The sequence below is a fragment of the Bos indicus x Bos taurus genome, chromosome 28 (genome assembly GCF_003369695.1).
Source record: "Bos indicus x Bos taurus breed Angus x Brahman F1 hybrid chromosome 28, Bos_hybrid_MaternalHap_v2.0, whole genome shotgun sequence".
Taxonomy (NCBI): Eukaryota; Metazoa; Chordata; class Mammalia; order Artiodactyla; family Bovidae; genus Bos; species Bos indicus x Bos taurus.
In genome coordinates this window covers 29,510,036-29,526,589 of record NC_040103.1, presented here as the reverse complement: position 1 = coordinate 29,526,589, position 16,554 = coordinate 29,510,036, and the positions used below count along the sequence as shown (strand labels likewise).

The 16,554-nt window shown below is 38.8% G+C and overlaps 1 protein-coding gene across 12 annotated transcripts in view; it reads left to right on the top strand.

Annotated features, from left to right (window-relative positions):
* The window catches only part of USP54 (ubiquitin specific peptidase 54), a 130,906-nt gene that overhangs the window by 55,159 nt on the left and 59,193 nt on the right, over positions 1-16,554 (top strand). For all 12 annotated transcript variants that reach the window (XM_027530448.1, XM_027530457.1, XM_027530458.1 and 9 more), the window contains 2 exons: positions 13,012-13,867; positions 16,393-16,485. In XM_027530448.1, coding sequence (XP_027386249.1) covers positions 13,721-13,867; positions 16,393-16,485 — 240 coding nt within the window. In that variant the 5' untranslated portion in view covers positions 13,012-13,720. The remainder of the gene's footprint in view (positions 1-13,011; positions 13,868-16,392; positions 16,486-16,554) is intronic.

Below are 16,554 nucleotides of genomic sequence, written 5' to 3'. Positions count from 1 at the left end.
CATGATTGAACTGAGATTATAAGGTTTAGTCAAGACTATCACAGAAATGTGTTCTCAATGCATTATTAACACGGGATTCATAATGTCATTATTTATTTTTGCTGGTGATGTTTGACCCGATCACTTGGTTAAGGGCCTCTCTGCCTGGTTTCTCTACAGTAAAGTTAAATTCTTTCCTTTGTAGTTGATAAATATCTGGTTGGAGATATTTTGATACTGTCATTTGCATGAATGTCATGGAATTCTCTGTGCATGGAATTAGTAGTATTACTTAGAGACCTCACTGAACTTCATTTAATGATTATGAAATGAATTTCCGTAAGAGACTTATCCCCTTCCAGGGTACTTGTACCTTATTCCTGGTTTCATCAAAGGACCCTCAGGTTCTGCAGGAGCAAATCCCTCTAGTCTTTACTGGTGTCAGTCACACTCGTATCCCATTCATAATGAAGTCTCCAGTGCTAATAAGCTATATGTCTCTGAACCCCCTTCACCCCACTGTCTCTTAGGGTGATGGGCTCTTCCTGTGGCCCAGTGTCCTTCCAGGCCTCATTTCTCTTTAGGCATAAGCCAGTTTCATTTCACCAAACATTTGAATGACTGCTTAGGGTTTTTTCAGAAATAGAGGCTACGAGCAGCTTAGCTGTTTGGTGTGGAATACAGTAGTGGATAGCTAGGGTAGCTGCATCTGTAGCCTGGTTTAATACTTTGGCCTGAGAAATATGGCAGCACATTATGATGTATTGTGTATACTCATTGTGAAGTAATCATTCTCTGTGTTTCATTAATACAGAGAAATAAAATGATTTTTTTTTCTGAAGGTCATCAGCTAGAGCTTTATTGCTCTAACGCTGTCAGTCTTGAGCCTTTTAAATTTAGCCCTGCCATTTCTACTCTGTCAACTGTGGATCTGTAGTAGAAATATTACAGTCTGCCTAAGAATGAAAAATCCAAATGTAAACCAGACAGTACAATTTAGGTCTATTTAGTGCTAAGAAAATTGTAAACAATGAATAACATATTAGATGTTTGATTAGTAAAATACAAATTTATTAGTATTACTGAATTCAAAGTAGCTTTTTGAATTAAATATTTTTTCAAGTAACATGTACGATAGAAGCCCATTTTCTGTAATATGATTCAGATTCTGTGGGTCCTGGAGCTTAATATAATTTAGGGGACCCACTTTAAGGAAAACATTTTTTAAAAAATAGAAAATTGAATATTGGGCCTGAGGGCCTGTGCAAGAGAGTGCCTTGAAATTTAATCTTCATGGTTTCTTGTTAAGTCTGCTTCTGGATGTGGGAATCTGCAAAAAGTTTGGGACCCACTGTTTTCTGTCATTTCCCACAGGGGAAAGGTTTTTACCCTGCCCACAGGAAGTTAGTATGTTCAGATTGGGAACAATATGGGACATAAAGCTTAGTAACTGCATTTCACTAATAGGTAATAAGATGACACGCTTCCTTCCCAATTTTGGCTTCTAAGCTTCCTAGGAGTATACCTGATGTTAGAGACAGGAAAGTGAGGCAGGCTGTTTTGACTTAGTAAATCCCAGTAGTAATGATGATTTAAAAAGTCTAAAGTAGATTACTTTAAAGTAGATTAAAGATTAAATAAATATAAGAATTTATGTTCAGATTTTTAATTTCTTCATGATTCAACCTTGGTGGTAGTGGTGGTTGTTAAGTGGCTCAGTCGTGTCCGACTCTTTGCAACCCCGAGAACTGCAGCCCTTCAGACTTTCCTGTACTTCACTATGTGTTGGGGTTTGCTCCAGCTCCTGGCCATTGAGTCAGTGATGCCATCCAACCATCTCATCCTCGGTTGCCCCCTTCTCCTCTTGCCCTTAATCTTTCCCAGAATCAGGGTCTTTTCCAGTGAGTCACCTCTTCACATCAAGTAGCCAAAGTATTGGAGCTTCAGCTTCAGCATCAGTCCTTCCAATCAATGAACATTCAGGACTGATTTCCTTTAGGATTGACTGGTTTGATCTCCTTGCTGTCCAAGGGACTCTCAAGAGTCTTCTCTAGCGCCACAGTTCAAAAGTATCAATTCTTTGATGCTCAGCCTTCTTTATGGTCTGGCTCTCATCTGTACATGACTACTGGAAAAGCCATAGATATGACTATACAGACCTTTGTTGGCAAAGTGATGTCTCTGCTCTTTAATGTGCTGTTTAGGTTGGTCATAGCTTTTCTTCCAAGGAGCAAGCATCTTTTCATGTCTGCAGTGATTTTGGAGTCCAAGAAAATAAAATCTGTCATTGTTTCCACTTTTTCCCCATCTATTTGCCATGAAGTGATGGGACTGGATGCCATGATCTTAGTTTTCTGAATGTTGAGTTTTAAGCCAGCTTTTTCACTCTTCTCTTTCACCCTCATCTAGAGGCAAGAGCAAAGAGTTCCTCTTTGCTTTCTGCCATAATGGTGATGTCATCTGCGTATCTGAGGTGGTTAATATTTCTACTGGTAATCTTGATTCCAATTTGTGATTCATCCAGCCTGACATTTCGCATGATGTACTCTGCATGTAAGTTAAATAAGCAGGGTGACAATATACAGCCTTGATGTATTCTTTTCCCAATTTTGAACCATTCCGTTGTCCCATGTCTGGTTCTGACTGTTGTTTCTTGACTGTTGCTTCTTGACCTGAGGTTTCTCAGGAGGCAGGTCAGGTGGTCTGGTATTTCTTTAAGAAATTTTCACAGTTTGTTGTGATCCACACAGTCAAAGGCTTTAGTGTAGTCAATGAAGCAGAAGTAGATGTTTTTGTGGAATTCTCTTGCTTTTTCTGTGATCCAGTGGATGTTGGCAATTTGATCTCTGGTTCCTCTGCCTTTTCTAAATCCGTCTTGTACATCTCGATGTTGTTGGTTTATGTACTGTTGAAGACTAGCTTGAAGGATACTGAGCATTACCTTGGGAAGCATGTGAAATGAATGCAGTTGTGTGGTAGTTTGAACATTCTTTGGCATTGCCTTTCTTTGGGATTGGAATGGAAACTGACCTTTTTCAGTCCTGTGGCCACTGCTGAGTTTTCCAGATTGGCTGGCATATTGAGTGCAGCACTTTCACAGCATCATCTTTTAAGATTTGAAATAGCTCAACTGGAATTCCATCACCTCCACTAGCTTTGTTTATAGTGTTGCTTCCTAAGGCCCACTTGACTTTGCATTCCAGGAGGTCTGGCTCTAGGTGAGTGACCACAGCATCATGCTTATCCAGATCATTAAAACCTTTTTTTGTATAGTTCTTCTGTGTATCCTTGCCACCTCTTCTTAATCTCTCCTGCTTCTATTAGGTCCTTGCCATTTTTGTCCTTTATTGTGACCATCTCAATGAAATGTTCCTTTGGTATCTCTAATTTTCTTGAAGAGATCTCTTTTCTTTCCTGTTGTACTGTTTTCCTCTACTTCTTTGCGTTGTTCACTTAAGAATGCTTTCTGATCTCTCCTTGCTATTCTTTGGAACTGCATTAGTTGGGTATATCTTTTCCTTTCTCCTTTGCCTTTCCCTTCTCTTTTCTCAGCTATTTGTATGGCCTCCTCAGACAACCCGTTTGCTCTGACCAGCGTGTTCTCTTGACAAAACTCTTAGTAGCCTTTGCCCTGCTTCACTTGGTACTCCAAGGCCAAACTTGCTTGTTAGTACAGTTATCTCTTGACTTCCTACTTTGCATTCCAATCCCCTATGATGAAAAGGACATGTTTTTTGGTTTTAATTCTAGAAGGCCTTGTAGGTCTTCATAGAACTGTTCGACTTAGCTTCTTTGGCATTAGTGGTTGGGGCATAGACTGGGATTACTGTGATGTTGAATGGCTTGCCTTGGGAATGAGCTGAGATCATTCTGTTGCTTTTGAAATTGCAACCAAAGTGGACTTCCTCATGGCCCAGTGGTTAAGACTCTGTGTTCCCGTGGCACACAGCATAGGTTCAATCCCCAGTCTGGGAAGATCGCACATGCCACTGTGGTCCAGGAACGGGGGAAGAAAAAGATATTTGGAGAAGGAAATGGCAAACCACTCCAGTATTCTTGCCTGGAGAATCCCATAGACAGAGGAGCCTGGCGAGCTATAGTCCACGGGGTTGCAGAGTCGGACATGACTAAGCGACTTCACTTTCACTGCATTTTGGACTCTTGTTGACTATGATGGCTACTCCATTTCTTCTAAGGGATTCTTGCCCACAGTAGTAGATATAATTAGCATCTGAATTAAATTTACCTGTTGCCATCCATTTTAGTTCCCCAAGTACTAAAATGTCGATGTTTACTCTTACCATCTTCTATTTGACCACATCCAATTTACCTTGATTCATGGACCTAACATTCCTCTACATGTATAGAGGTAGTGTAACTCCCAGCACAATCAAGACATGTAACAGCTTCATCATGCTGGTACTGCCCCTTTGTAATCAACTCTTACCCTCACCTCCAACTTCTGGCAACTACTGGTCTGTTTTGACTTTTGAATTTTAATTTTGACTTTTCCAAAATGTCATAAAAGTAAAATTGTATAGCATATGACCTTTCGAGTCTCATCATAGTACATTTCAGATTCATCCATATTATTTTGTGTGTTAGTATTATTACTTTCTATTGTTGAGTTTAATGTATGTATGTACCATTAACTAGTTGAAGAACATTTGGGTTATTTCCAGTTTTCGGTGATTATATATAAAGGCACTGTAAACATTTGTGTAAAGGTTTTTACATAGCATAAGCTTTTATTTCTTTTGGGGTAAAATACCTAGAAATGAGGTTGCTAGTTCAGATGGTAAAAGTACATTTAACATTGTATGTAATTGCCAACAGAGTCATTTTGCATTTTTGTCAGCGGTTTGGGAGACTTTCAGTTGCTCTCATTCTTATTCTCTAGTATTTGTTGTTGTCAGATTTTAAATAACTTCTTTTTATAGTTTTTGTTTTTAGCTATGTAGTGTGATTTTAATTCCATCCCCCTAAAGACTAATAATAATGGTAAATATCTTTTTATATGTTTATCTGCTATTTAAGAAAATTGGATAATTTTGCTCATTAAGTTTAGTGTTCGATGCATATTTTGGATACAAATCATTTATTCACTATGTTATTTGAAAATATTTTTTAATCTTTGGGCCTTTTCATTCTCTTAATAGTGCCTTTCAAATAATAGAACTTCTTAATTATGATGAAGTCCAGTTCTATGTTTCTTTTTTCTTTTATGTATTGTGCTTTTGTTTTGTATGTAAGGAGTCTTTACTTAGCCCAAGGTCACAACATTTTTGTCTTCTAGAATTTTTATAGTTTTAGGTTTTCATTTAGGACTGTAATCCATTTTGAGTTATTTTTGTATAAAATGTAAGTTATGGGTCAAGGTTCAGTTTTTTTTTTTAATAGGTTTGTCCAGTTGTTCCAACTTCATTTGTTGAAATGACTATCCTTTCTCCTTTGAGTTACCTTTGCACTTGTACTGAAAATCGGTGACATTATTCGTGTCAGCCTGTTTCTGGGCTCTCTGTTTTGTTCCAGCGCTCTGTGTGTCTGTCTTTTCACCAGTACCATATAGTACTGACCAGTGAATGTTCCACCTTGTTTCTTCTGTTTTAAAATTCTTTTGGCTATTATACTTCCCTTGCCTCCATGTAACTTTTAGAATCAGCTGGTTAATTTCTACAAAAAGAAATCTTGTTGGAGTTTTGATTTGAAATTGCATTAAATCTCTGCATTAGTTTGGAATGAATTGGCATCTTAAAACTGAAATGTCCAGTTTACAAATGTCACATGCCTATCCACTTACTTAGGTTTTGTAGTTTGGGGGATATAGAGCTTACATATATTTATGTTTTTACCTAAGTATTTTGTATTTATGGTGGCTCAGTGGTAAAGATAGTATTGTAAGTAGTACTTTAAAGGAATTTCAGTTTCCAGTGTTCATTGTTATTATACAGAAACACAAGTGATTCCTTAAAAAATATTGACTTTGTATTCTGTGACCTGACTTCACTTATTAGTTCTTAGAGGTTTTTGGGTAGATTTCTTAGGATTTTCAAGTATAGAACATAGTATCTATAAAGATGGTTATTTTATTTCATTATAATCTATATGTTTTTAAAATTTCTTTTTCTTGCCTTGTTGTACATACTAGGACTTCCAGTATGATGTTGAACAGGGGCAGTTAAGAGTAGACATCATTACTTTTTTGGGGGACCTAAAAAGGTGGGACTGGTCCTATCAAAAACCTTTTTTAGCTGAATAGCTGACATTGTTCTACTGCTAAGGAACAATTCAAGCTCTCCACTTTTTGTGTGTGTGAAATCACAAGTAAGTAATGAAGTATGTTAAAGAGAAATATTAGTTCAAAAAACTAATTTTATGAATGAATTGGCTAGCAAGAGACAGGAGGCCAGAAAGACTTATGTATTGTAATAGTCTAGTGTTAGTCACTCAGTTGTGTCTGACTCTTTGTGACCCCGTTTTACTGTAGCCCACTAGACTCTTCTGTCCATGGGATTCTCCAGGCAAGAGTACTAGAGTGGGTTGCCATTTCCTTCTCCAGGAAATTGTCCTGACCCAGGAACCGAACCTGGGTCTCCTGCATTGCAGGGCAGATTCTTAACCATCTGAGCCAACAGGAGGGGTAATTGTGGTACCAACTAGGTGATGACAGTGGAAGTGAGAAAGAAGGATCGATGTAAGAGATTTTGAAGGGGTAATTGACAGACCTTACACTGTGGATGCGGAAGGGGGAGAGGGATAGAAAGGTGTCAGAGACTGATAAACAGCTAAGATTTAGAACCTGAGTAATTGGAGATGCCATTAGTTGACAAAATAGGTGAGGGGAGAATAAGAGGAAGGACTCTTTTGTTGGAGAAGGATGTGACTTCAGATTTCGTCGACATGTTAAACTTGTTTTGAAAGTGAGACAATATGCACATAGTTAGTAATTTTGTTTCAGAGTTCATGAGATTTATCATTTATCAGCCAGAAGTGATGGTTTAAGTTCTGATGGAAAAGGGGATGAGAACACCATGGGGAGCACTCTAGACAAGAGCAGGCACACCTGATTTTAACTTTAGGGAATGTTCGCTTTTAAGAAAGCAGCAAAGGAGAGAGAAAATGGATTGTTGGAGGATAGGAGAATCAGTATTCATTTGTCATTCTTTCATTTTTGGTATTCTCTCATTTTCTTTTTAATTCACCCTATGAATTCAGGATTGTGTAAGATCAGGCAGCCAGTGTTAGGTGCTGCAGAAAAGTTAAGAAGACTGAAGCATATGGAAGAGCCAGTAGGTTTTGAAATTAGATTGCTTTTGAAAACAAATGTACCATGGAATAATATTGTGGTGGTAGAGTGAAGGAACAGTACCATGTTCTGACGAGATTAATGGTGAGCAAGGAAAAGTAGCAGTGGTAAATTATTTTACAGAGATGTTTAGCAGTGAAAGGTTGAAAAAAATTTAAGACAGTAGGCATAGGAGTAAATAAGTTCAAGGTGGTGTTTGCTGTTACTTTTTTTTTAAAAAAAAGAATATGGGATACCTGTATATGGTTATCTTTAAAGGGGAAAGAGTTCATGAGAAGGGAACGTGTGAATGATAATAATAACTAATTTGTATAGGGGTTACTATATTGATATCCTCATATTAAGCAATAAGATATTGTGAATGTGGTTTGTAATTTTTTAAAAAATTGGAGTATAATGCCTTTACAATGTTGTGTTAGTTTCTGCTATACAACAAAGTGAATCAGCCATATATGTGTAAGTAAGTAAAGTTACTCAGTCGTGTCTGACTCTTTGTGACCCCATGGATTGTAGCCCACCAGGCTTCTCTGTCCATGGGATTCTCCAGGCAAGAATCCTGGAATGGGTTGCCATTTCCTTCTCCAGGGGATCTTCCTGACCCAGGGATCTAACCTGGGTCTCCCGTATTGCCGGCAGACACTTTAACCTCTGAGCCAACAGGGAAGCCCATATGTGTGTGTATATATATAAATATATAAATATCCCCTCCCTATTGAACCTCCCTCCCACCCCCACCCCCAATTCCCAGTTTGTAATTATTGATGTGTGGAGTGTACCAAGGAATTGAGATAACTGTCTGTTGATTTATCAGTGCAAATATAGTTCAGTTCAGTTCAGTCACTCAGTCGTGTCTGACTCCGTGACCCCATGGATGGCAGCATGCCAGGCTTCCCTGTCCATCACCAACTCCCGGAGTTTGCTCAGACTCATGTCCATCGAGTCGGTGATGCCATCCAACCATCTCATCGTCTGTCATCCCTTTCTCCTCCTGCCTTCAGTCTTTCCCAGAATCAGGATGTTTTCCAACGAGTCAGCTTTTTGTATCAAGTGGCCCAAGTATTGGAGCTTCAGTTTCAGCATCAGTCCTTCCAATGATTATTCAGGACTGATTTCCTTTAGGATTGACTGGTTTGATCTCTTTGCAGTCCAGGGGACTCTCAGGAGTCTTCTCCAACACCACAGTTCAAAAGCATCAATCCTTTGGTTCTCAGCCTTCTTTATGGTCCAACTCTTAAATCCATACATGACTACTGGAAAAACCACAACTTTGACTATATGGCAAATATAGATTCTTCAGTAAATTATAAGTAAACTGCTCCACAGATGAACAGAAACCAGAAATGTGAGCAAATTTTGACTCACATTTGAGTCAAATGTGACTTCAGTCACAAAGTCCAGTTTGACTTCCTATTGTTTGGGTTACTTTTGGCTTTAATCGCTAGTAATGGGGCTACTGTTCCTTCATTAGAAACTGAGATACTTTTCATGGTTTTCTTGTCATTCTTTAGACCTTCTAAAATGTTACCCTATTTCTTGTTAACAGACTGAGTTGTTTTTTTTTCCAATGAGTCAACTCTTCACATGAGGTGGCCAAAGTAATGGAGTTTCAGCTTTAGCATCATTCCTTCCAAAGAAATCCCAGGGCTGATCTCCTTCAGAATGGACTTTTGGATTGGGGGCAGGAGGAGAAGGGGACGACAGAGGATGAGATGGCTGGATGGCATCACTGACTCGATGGACGTGAGTCTGAGTGAACTCTGGGAGTTGGTGATGGACAGGGAGGCCTGGCGTGCTGCGATTCATGGGGTCACAAAGAGTCGGACACGACTGAGCAACTGAACTGAACTGAACTGAGTTGTTTACCTTTTCATGTTAATCTTTGTATTTTTAAAATAATTGTAAAATTTAAATGTTTCTTCAAGCACATGGCTCAATAATACTGATATGTACCTTGCTCTGTGTGAGCCCTATTACAGTTCTTTTTGTACAAGTAGAAGACTTATTCCTGTTGGCTTGCAACTTTCTCGTATCCTGAGGTGCCCAAACAGAAATTTACTTCTCTATTTTTAGGCACAGCAGTTCACTCACAATTTATTCTTTGTTTTGAAAACTTGCTTGCACATACCTATCATGTTAAATCTCAGTCATTGTGTGAAATAGATATTGTAAAGCTGTTTTATAGACCTAGAAAACAAAGTTCAGGACAGCTACGTTGTTTGGGATTACAGAAAGTAATAAAAATCTGGAAATTGAGCCCATATTTTCCAACTGCAAGTCTTGTCCTAGTCCTCTTAATAATATCATAATTGTTGTGTGTGTGTGCTCAATCACCAAGTCATGTCCAACTCTTTGGACCCCCATGGACTCCAACTCACCAGACTCCTCTGTCCATGGAATTTTCCAGGCAAGAATACTGGAATGGGTTGCCATTTCCAACTCCAGGAGATCTTCCTGACCCAGGGATGGAACCCTTGTCTCTTATGTCTCCTGCATTGGCAAGCGGATTCTTCATCACTGCACCACCTGGGGAGCCCCAATATCATGATTACTGTACATCATTTACTCCTTACGACAACCTGACCTTATATTCTATTTCAAACTCTCCTTTTCATAGAAATAGTATTCCAGCCTTATTTCCTTTTTGGAGAAGGAAATAGCAACCCACTCCAGTATTCTTGCCTGGAGAATTCCATGGATGAGGAGTCTGGTGGGCTATAGTCCATGGGGTCACAGACAGTCGGGTACGACTAAGTGACTTAACACTTATTTCCTTTTAATTTGGCCACATAGCTGTACATTTTTTATATTTTCTTATGTAATTTTAAATTGTTTTATTATTTGAAGATATCAGTTCCTTTTCAACTTAAGAAAATAATTAAAAACTTATAAACAAGTTCTACGAAATGGAATAAAGAATTTCCATATACCCTTCAGCCAGATTTATTTATTGGTAACATTTTGCTGTTTTCAGTTTATTATTTTCTCTCTCCTTCTTTCTCCATGTATATGTAAGTATGCACACATACCCACAAGTCTTTTTTTCTGAACCATTTCAGAGTAAGTTGCAGACATTATGCTCTTTTACCCCTAAAATACTTCAATATTGCCTAGGAAGTTCTTTTTCTTTTAAAAATTGGTTGTTAGGGACTTCCCTGGTAGACAGTGGATAGGAATCTGCCTGTCAATCCAGGGCTGCTACTGCTGCTAAATCACTTCAGTCGTGTCCCCCCTCTGTGTGACCCCATAGACGGCAGCCCACCAGGCTCCCCCCCGTCCCTGGGATTCTCCAGGCAAGAACACTGGAGTGGGTTGCCATTTCCTTCTCCAGGGCACATGGGTTCAATCCCTAGTCCGGGAAGATTCCACATGCCGCAGAGCAACTAAGCCTGTGTGCTTCAACTACTGAGCCCACATGCTGTAGCTACTGAAGCCCGTGTGCCTAAAGCCTGTGCTCTACAATAAGAGGAGCCACTGCAGTGAGAAGTTCCAGCGCTGCAACTAGAGCGTAGACCCTGCTCGCCACAACTAGAGAAAAGCCCGTGCACAGCAACGAAGACCCAGTGCAAACAAAAATAATAAAAATACATAAACTGCTAAAAAAAGAAAAAAAAGAAGAAGGTTGTTAGATAAATCCAAGACTTCCTGGTGGTCTGGTGGTTAAGACTGCGTGGGCGAGCACAGGTTCCATCCCTGGTCCAGGAACTGAGATTCCACATGCCATACGGTGCCTCCCCCACTCCCCCAAAAGTTAGGGCTTTGTGGGTAGAATTCTTTATTTACTTTCTCATGTATGTTTCACAGATGGATTATATTGTTTGGTGCAAGACCTGCAATTTAATTGAAATATTTTGTCTTCAGTGTTTCTTTGGACCGTTTGTTACTGCCCCTCTTGGCTTTGTTCTTTTTGGCTCTCACCTCTGGTTTCTGACACACCTAATTCAAGCGTGAGAGCTTTTTGCCTTCCCCTACACAGGCCATCCAGAGCCTGAGAATCTTTTTCTGCTACTGCCTTTTTTCCCTTTGCTCCCTGAACTCACGGGTGTGTATCATAGGGCAGGCGGAGTTTCAGTGAGCTCCTCACGTGGATCCTGCTGCCAAGTTTTTGGCTTTGAGCAGAGTGGAGGCTTGGTCCTTGTCATTCCTTTGCAGCAGTTAAGCTGAAGGAATGCTGCATGGCTTGTTGGTAATTGCTTAGTGGCCTCCGGTGGGGTGTGTATGAGGGTGTGTGTAGAGAGTTGAGGGTCTTGTAGTCTGTGTGGGAGACGTGGGATGTTTCCTGGTGCTGTGTGCTAATCATCAGGCAGTATTTATTGAGCGCTTCCTTATGACTAGCACTGTGTTAGGAGCTTTTGGAATAATATAATAAAATGCATAAGTAAGTCACAGTAAGTAGTCAAACAAAACTATGTCTCCCACTTACCAACTTTGATTTGAGCAAGTTAATGTCTTTAAGCTTCCCTTTACGCTTCTGTAAAATGGAACTATTAATACCTACTGATTGGGCTGTTATGAAGATTGAGTAAAGAATGTAGGTATTGTTTAGCACACGTCTGACACTAGCTAGTATTCCATTTCATACAGTCATGGTCAGAATATATGACTGACACCATATAAAACAAATAAAGAGCAATAAAAACAAATAGAGAATAATATGACACTATAATGTATAATCAAATACTTTAATTGTGACCTGTGGATTATAAATAGTCTGGGAATTTAGAGAAGGGAAAGAACATTCTTATGCAACCATTTAATGTTCCTGTGCCTCAGCTTTTCCACTGAACACACTATAGATAGTGCTAGGTGATCTGAGAAGGATGAAACTGTTACAGCATTTTTGGTTTTTTAGGTCATCCATATGATGGTGAGAAGGAAAGCAGAAGCTTGGGCAACTGTTAGAAGCCAAATTTAATATTTAACATTCTAAATTTTTTCTTTATGTGGACCTGGCGGCCTTATAGGAGAACTTAAAGGTGAATATTAGAAGCATTTTCTTCCAAGGAAATTTTTGCCTCTTGCTTCTTTGGCATTTTAATTAGTTGAAGATTACTGTTGGTCAATGGATGGCCTCTGATGGTGACTGCCTTGGATATAATCTGAGGATTAAGTGATTTGTAACCCAAATTATCTCTCTGATCCTCTGGGAAAAAAAATGTAACATACAAACAAACAGGGCAGAAGAAGATTTTGGTTTTTTGGACTGAATATTAAGGACATATGGTTTACTCACCATGAGGGTTTCTCTGGGATGGGACATCTTTACTCAGTAAAGTGATAACATGCCCCTCCCACCTTTAAATAGGCTTTTGTAGCCATGGGCATGTAAAACACCTTTAAAATTTTCTGTACTCAAAACATCCAAAAGAAACTGTTTCAATTTCCCAGTTTGGTATGTGTTTACTTGGTAATTTTTTTCTTAGCCTGGTTGTGGAAAGTTCGCATTGGAGTTTTATATTTGTCCAGATCAACTTTCTTCTAGAAAATTTGAGAGAAGTCTCCTATGAAAGTAAGGCTGCTCACACCTTTTCCCCCTGCCTGTTGAGTGGTTCTCCTTTTTGTTGTTGTTGGGCTTATTTTTTTGGTTGGGGGAGGGCTATGTATTGTTTGCCAAGGTTTCAAGTTTATAGTGCGAGGTGAGGCAACGTTGATCTTGGCAGAACAGCACAAAGCTAGTAGAGTCATTAAGTGACGCAAGCTTTTGATTTTTTTTTTTCTTTCTGTTAAAGCTCTCTGGCACAGCTGGCTAGTCTGGTCACAGAGGAAAAGAGAAGAGATTTTCTGAAGTTGTGGATGGAATAATAGAAGATGTTTGGGACATATTAAAGAACAGCAGCAGAGCAACAACAGCAGAAACTCCATGTATTTCAAACAAACTTCTTAGCTTTCTGAAATCGATGTCAATTGCTTAGAACCTGGGTTTTTACTTCAGAGGATGATGGGACAATGGGACAGGGCAGTGGAAGGCAAGGAGAGTTGTGCTGGATTCTTGGTTGTCTGTCTGCCTCTCCTTCCAGTTGGGAAAATCTTCAATCCACAGGAAGCATTATAAACAAGCCTAAAGAACACACTCTACCCTGATCCTGGATTCTGTTGGAGTTGAGGATTACAGCCACTTCACCAGAATTTTATGGAGTCGGTTCAAGAAAAATAGAAGGAAGCGATACTTAAGGACTTCTCGGTTTGAATTTGTCCTGTGCCATGTTAAATTTTAGGCATTGTTTGGAACAAGTTGAGGACAGCTCTGGCTTGTGGATCTAAGGATGCCTGAGTTTCTTGAGCTACCTATATGATGTTTGAAAGGTTGTAAATTCAAAGTCCTTCAACATAAATTTGTTAAATTCTGGATTCTCTTTGTATTAAGGACTTCCACAAAGACTAAGGACTCCCCCAAAGATACAAAATATTCTCTTGTTTTCAGGCTAAATGTGAACAGTAATGTCTTGGAAGAGAAATTATTTTTCAGGGGGCCGTGGTAGTGTCCAGGGGATGTTTGCTCCTCGAAGCTCAACCTCCATAGCTCCCAGCAAAGGCCTCAGCAATGAGCCAGGACAAAACAGCTGCTTCCTCAACAGTGCCTTGCAGGTAAGGATAATTTCTTTTTGGTGAACTTCAACTTTCAGTTGCTGATGCTGTATTTCTGTTTACTTTTTAAAATCTAATACTTGATAGTCTCTGTTTGAGATCAGCAGCTTAAGATCATTTTTTAAGTTCATCTCTGTGATCATAGGCAAGTCACTTTATCTGTTTGAGTCTCAATTACCTGATTTGTAAAAGAGATTAATAATGGTAATAGAAATAATAACTAACTAAAGGGAGGTACATGGACTAGATCGTACTACTTGCTTGACTTTTTTCCTGAACAGTCTCTACTGTTTTTTTTTTTTTTTTCCATTTGAGACTAAGGTGTCTCATCACCCTAGTTGCTTTCCTCCAGTCTAGAAAGCAAAATTCTTTCCATAAGTTCAAAGATTTTCAGGTATGTTATTCTCGTCTCATAATATTCAGGCTCTCAGCATACTCACTGATTGGGGTCCAGTCTTTGTCCACTTCTTTGTCTCCTTCCTCTGAGCTCTCCTGTAGTATCTGATTAGATATGCTTACACAGAGCTGGTAGAAAATAAATTCCCCTAAGTTGATTAGCTACTCTAAATTTTCCCTTTTGGTTTTGCTTGCCACATTGCTGCTGCTGCTGCTAAGTCGCTTCAGTTGTATCCGACTCTGTGCGACCCCACAGACGGCAGCCCACCGGCTCCTCTGTCCGTGGGATTCTCCAGGCAAGAACACTGGAGTGGGTTGCCATTTCCTTCTCCATTGCATGAAAGTGAAAAGTCAAAGTTAAGTTGCTCAGTCATGTCCGACTCTTAGTGACCCCATGGACTGCAGCCTACCAGGCTCCTCCATCCATGGGATTTTCCAGGCTACGTTAGCCTTCTCAAAACCCCGGTGCTTACTGTCTGTCTGTCTGCCCTGGCCAATCAGGGCCATAGTGTGATAGGTTCATCCCTCTTAGTCTAACTTTCAAGTGATAACTTTCCCCTTTCTCTCCTCTTCAGAGTAAAAGTAAATCTTAAGATAAATATGCTTGGGTAAAGTATTAATTAGCTTTACACCTCAGATATATGAGAAAATAAGTTGTTATGAGAGAAAAAAAGACATGACAATGTATTTGGTATAAAAAGCACTGGACTTAAGAATTAGGAGACCCAGGTCCGAGTTTTAGCCTTTCTTTAGACTAGCCTTGTGACTTTGTACAGGTAATAGTATTTCAGTTTTCTCACTTGTAGTTCAAGAATCTTGTCAAGCTTATTTACTTACTTATTTTGTATTATGAATGTTCATGCACACAACAACCAGGCTCAACAGTGATTAACATTTACCAGTCTTAGTTCATTCATTGCCACTACTCAATTATAGAACATATAATTTATCTACATATACATATTTCTATTTTTATACTTGAAGACATTGATAGTTTTGGAGTGCCTATTATAATCTTGTTACAAGTTAAAATTAATTGTTTCTATGAGCTAATATTCTAACTTTTATGGTATGAAAGCTATGTTCACCACAGGTGTATTGAACCCATTACATTTATTATAAAAAGGTGTTACTTATTTGGGAGTGTAGCATATTTCAACAAACTTTGGAAATATATACCTATAGATACCTAAGTATCAATGTGAAGATACCCCAGAAGTGTCTATTATCTGGTACGCCTAAAGTGTAGTGCCTTTTCAGATATGATGCTTTTAAAATGTTTTCCAGATAAGAGAAGCTTCCTAAGGCATTTATGCTATATATTACACTGTTTCTTTCTTAACTAAAGTTTAAAGTTTATTCAGATTTCCTGAGTTTTTTACATAGCGCCTTTTTGTATCCCAGAATCCGATCCAAGATGCTGCATTTACTTGTCAGGCTCCTCTTGGCTGTGATAGTTTCTCAGTTTCCTTGTTTTGATAATCAGGACAGTTTTGAATAGTACTAGTCAAGTATTTAGTAGGATGTCCCATTATTGGAATTTGATGTGATTCTCATGATTAAACTGGGGTTATGGGTTTTTGAGAGAAATACCATAAAAGTAAAGTGCTATTCTCATCACTTTCTGTCAAAGTTACATTCTGTGAACAGATTTATCACTGTTGATTTTACCGTTATTTTTTAAATTCTGTTGACTTAAGGAGGTCACACCTCTCTCAGAAAGGTCCAAAATGGAGAAATCTAACAAAGACAAAATTCCACACTGCAATTCAAGCTTCTAAATAAGTTTTTAAATATTTTTGCTTTTCTTGTGTGGGCCATTAAAATAAATCCTTATTCTGCAGTTTTTAACCCATAAAATACCTCTTTAGGATCGCATTTGATGTATGTCATACCACATTTTCTCTGTGTGATCTACTTTATGTTTGAATTAGTGTTTTTTCTATAATATGGTCATCTGTGCCTCTGATTGGATACTTCACTTTATTTGGACTTTTTTTGATAGATTAGAATGAACTTTTCTCTTGAGAGTAATGATGTCTTCTGTGATCGTTACCTATATTTGCTTGACTTCTTGATTTAAATGGGGAATTTTTGTGGTGTAATGAAGTATCCTCCCTTTTCCTCAGGTTTTATGGCACTTGGACATCTTCCGACGTAGCTTTAGGCAGCTTACAACTCACAAATGCATGGGAGATTCCTGCATCTTTTGTGCTCTCAAGGTAAATACTTCAAACTTGTTTCTTCTCACTGTCATTAGGTTGCCAAATGATCGATATTGAGTTGGTTTG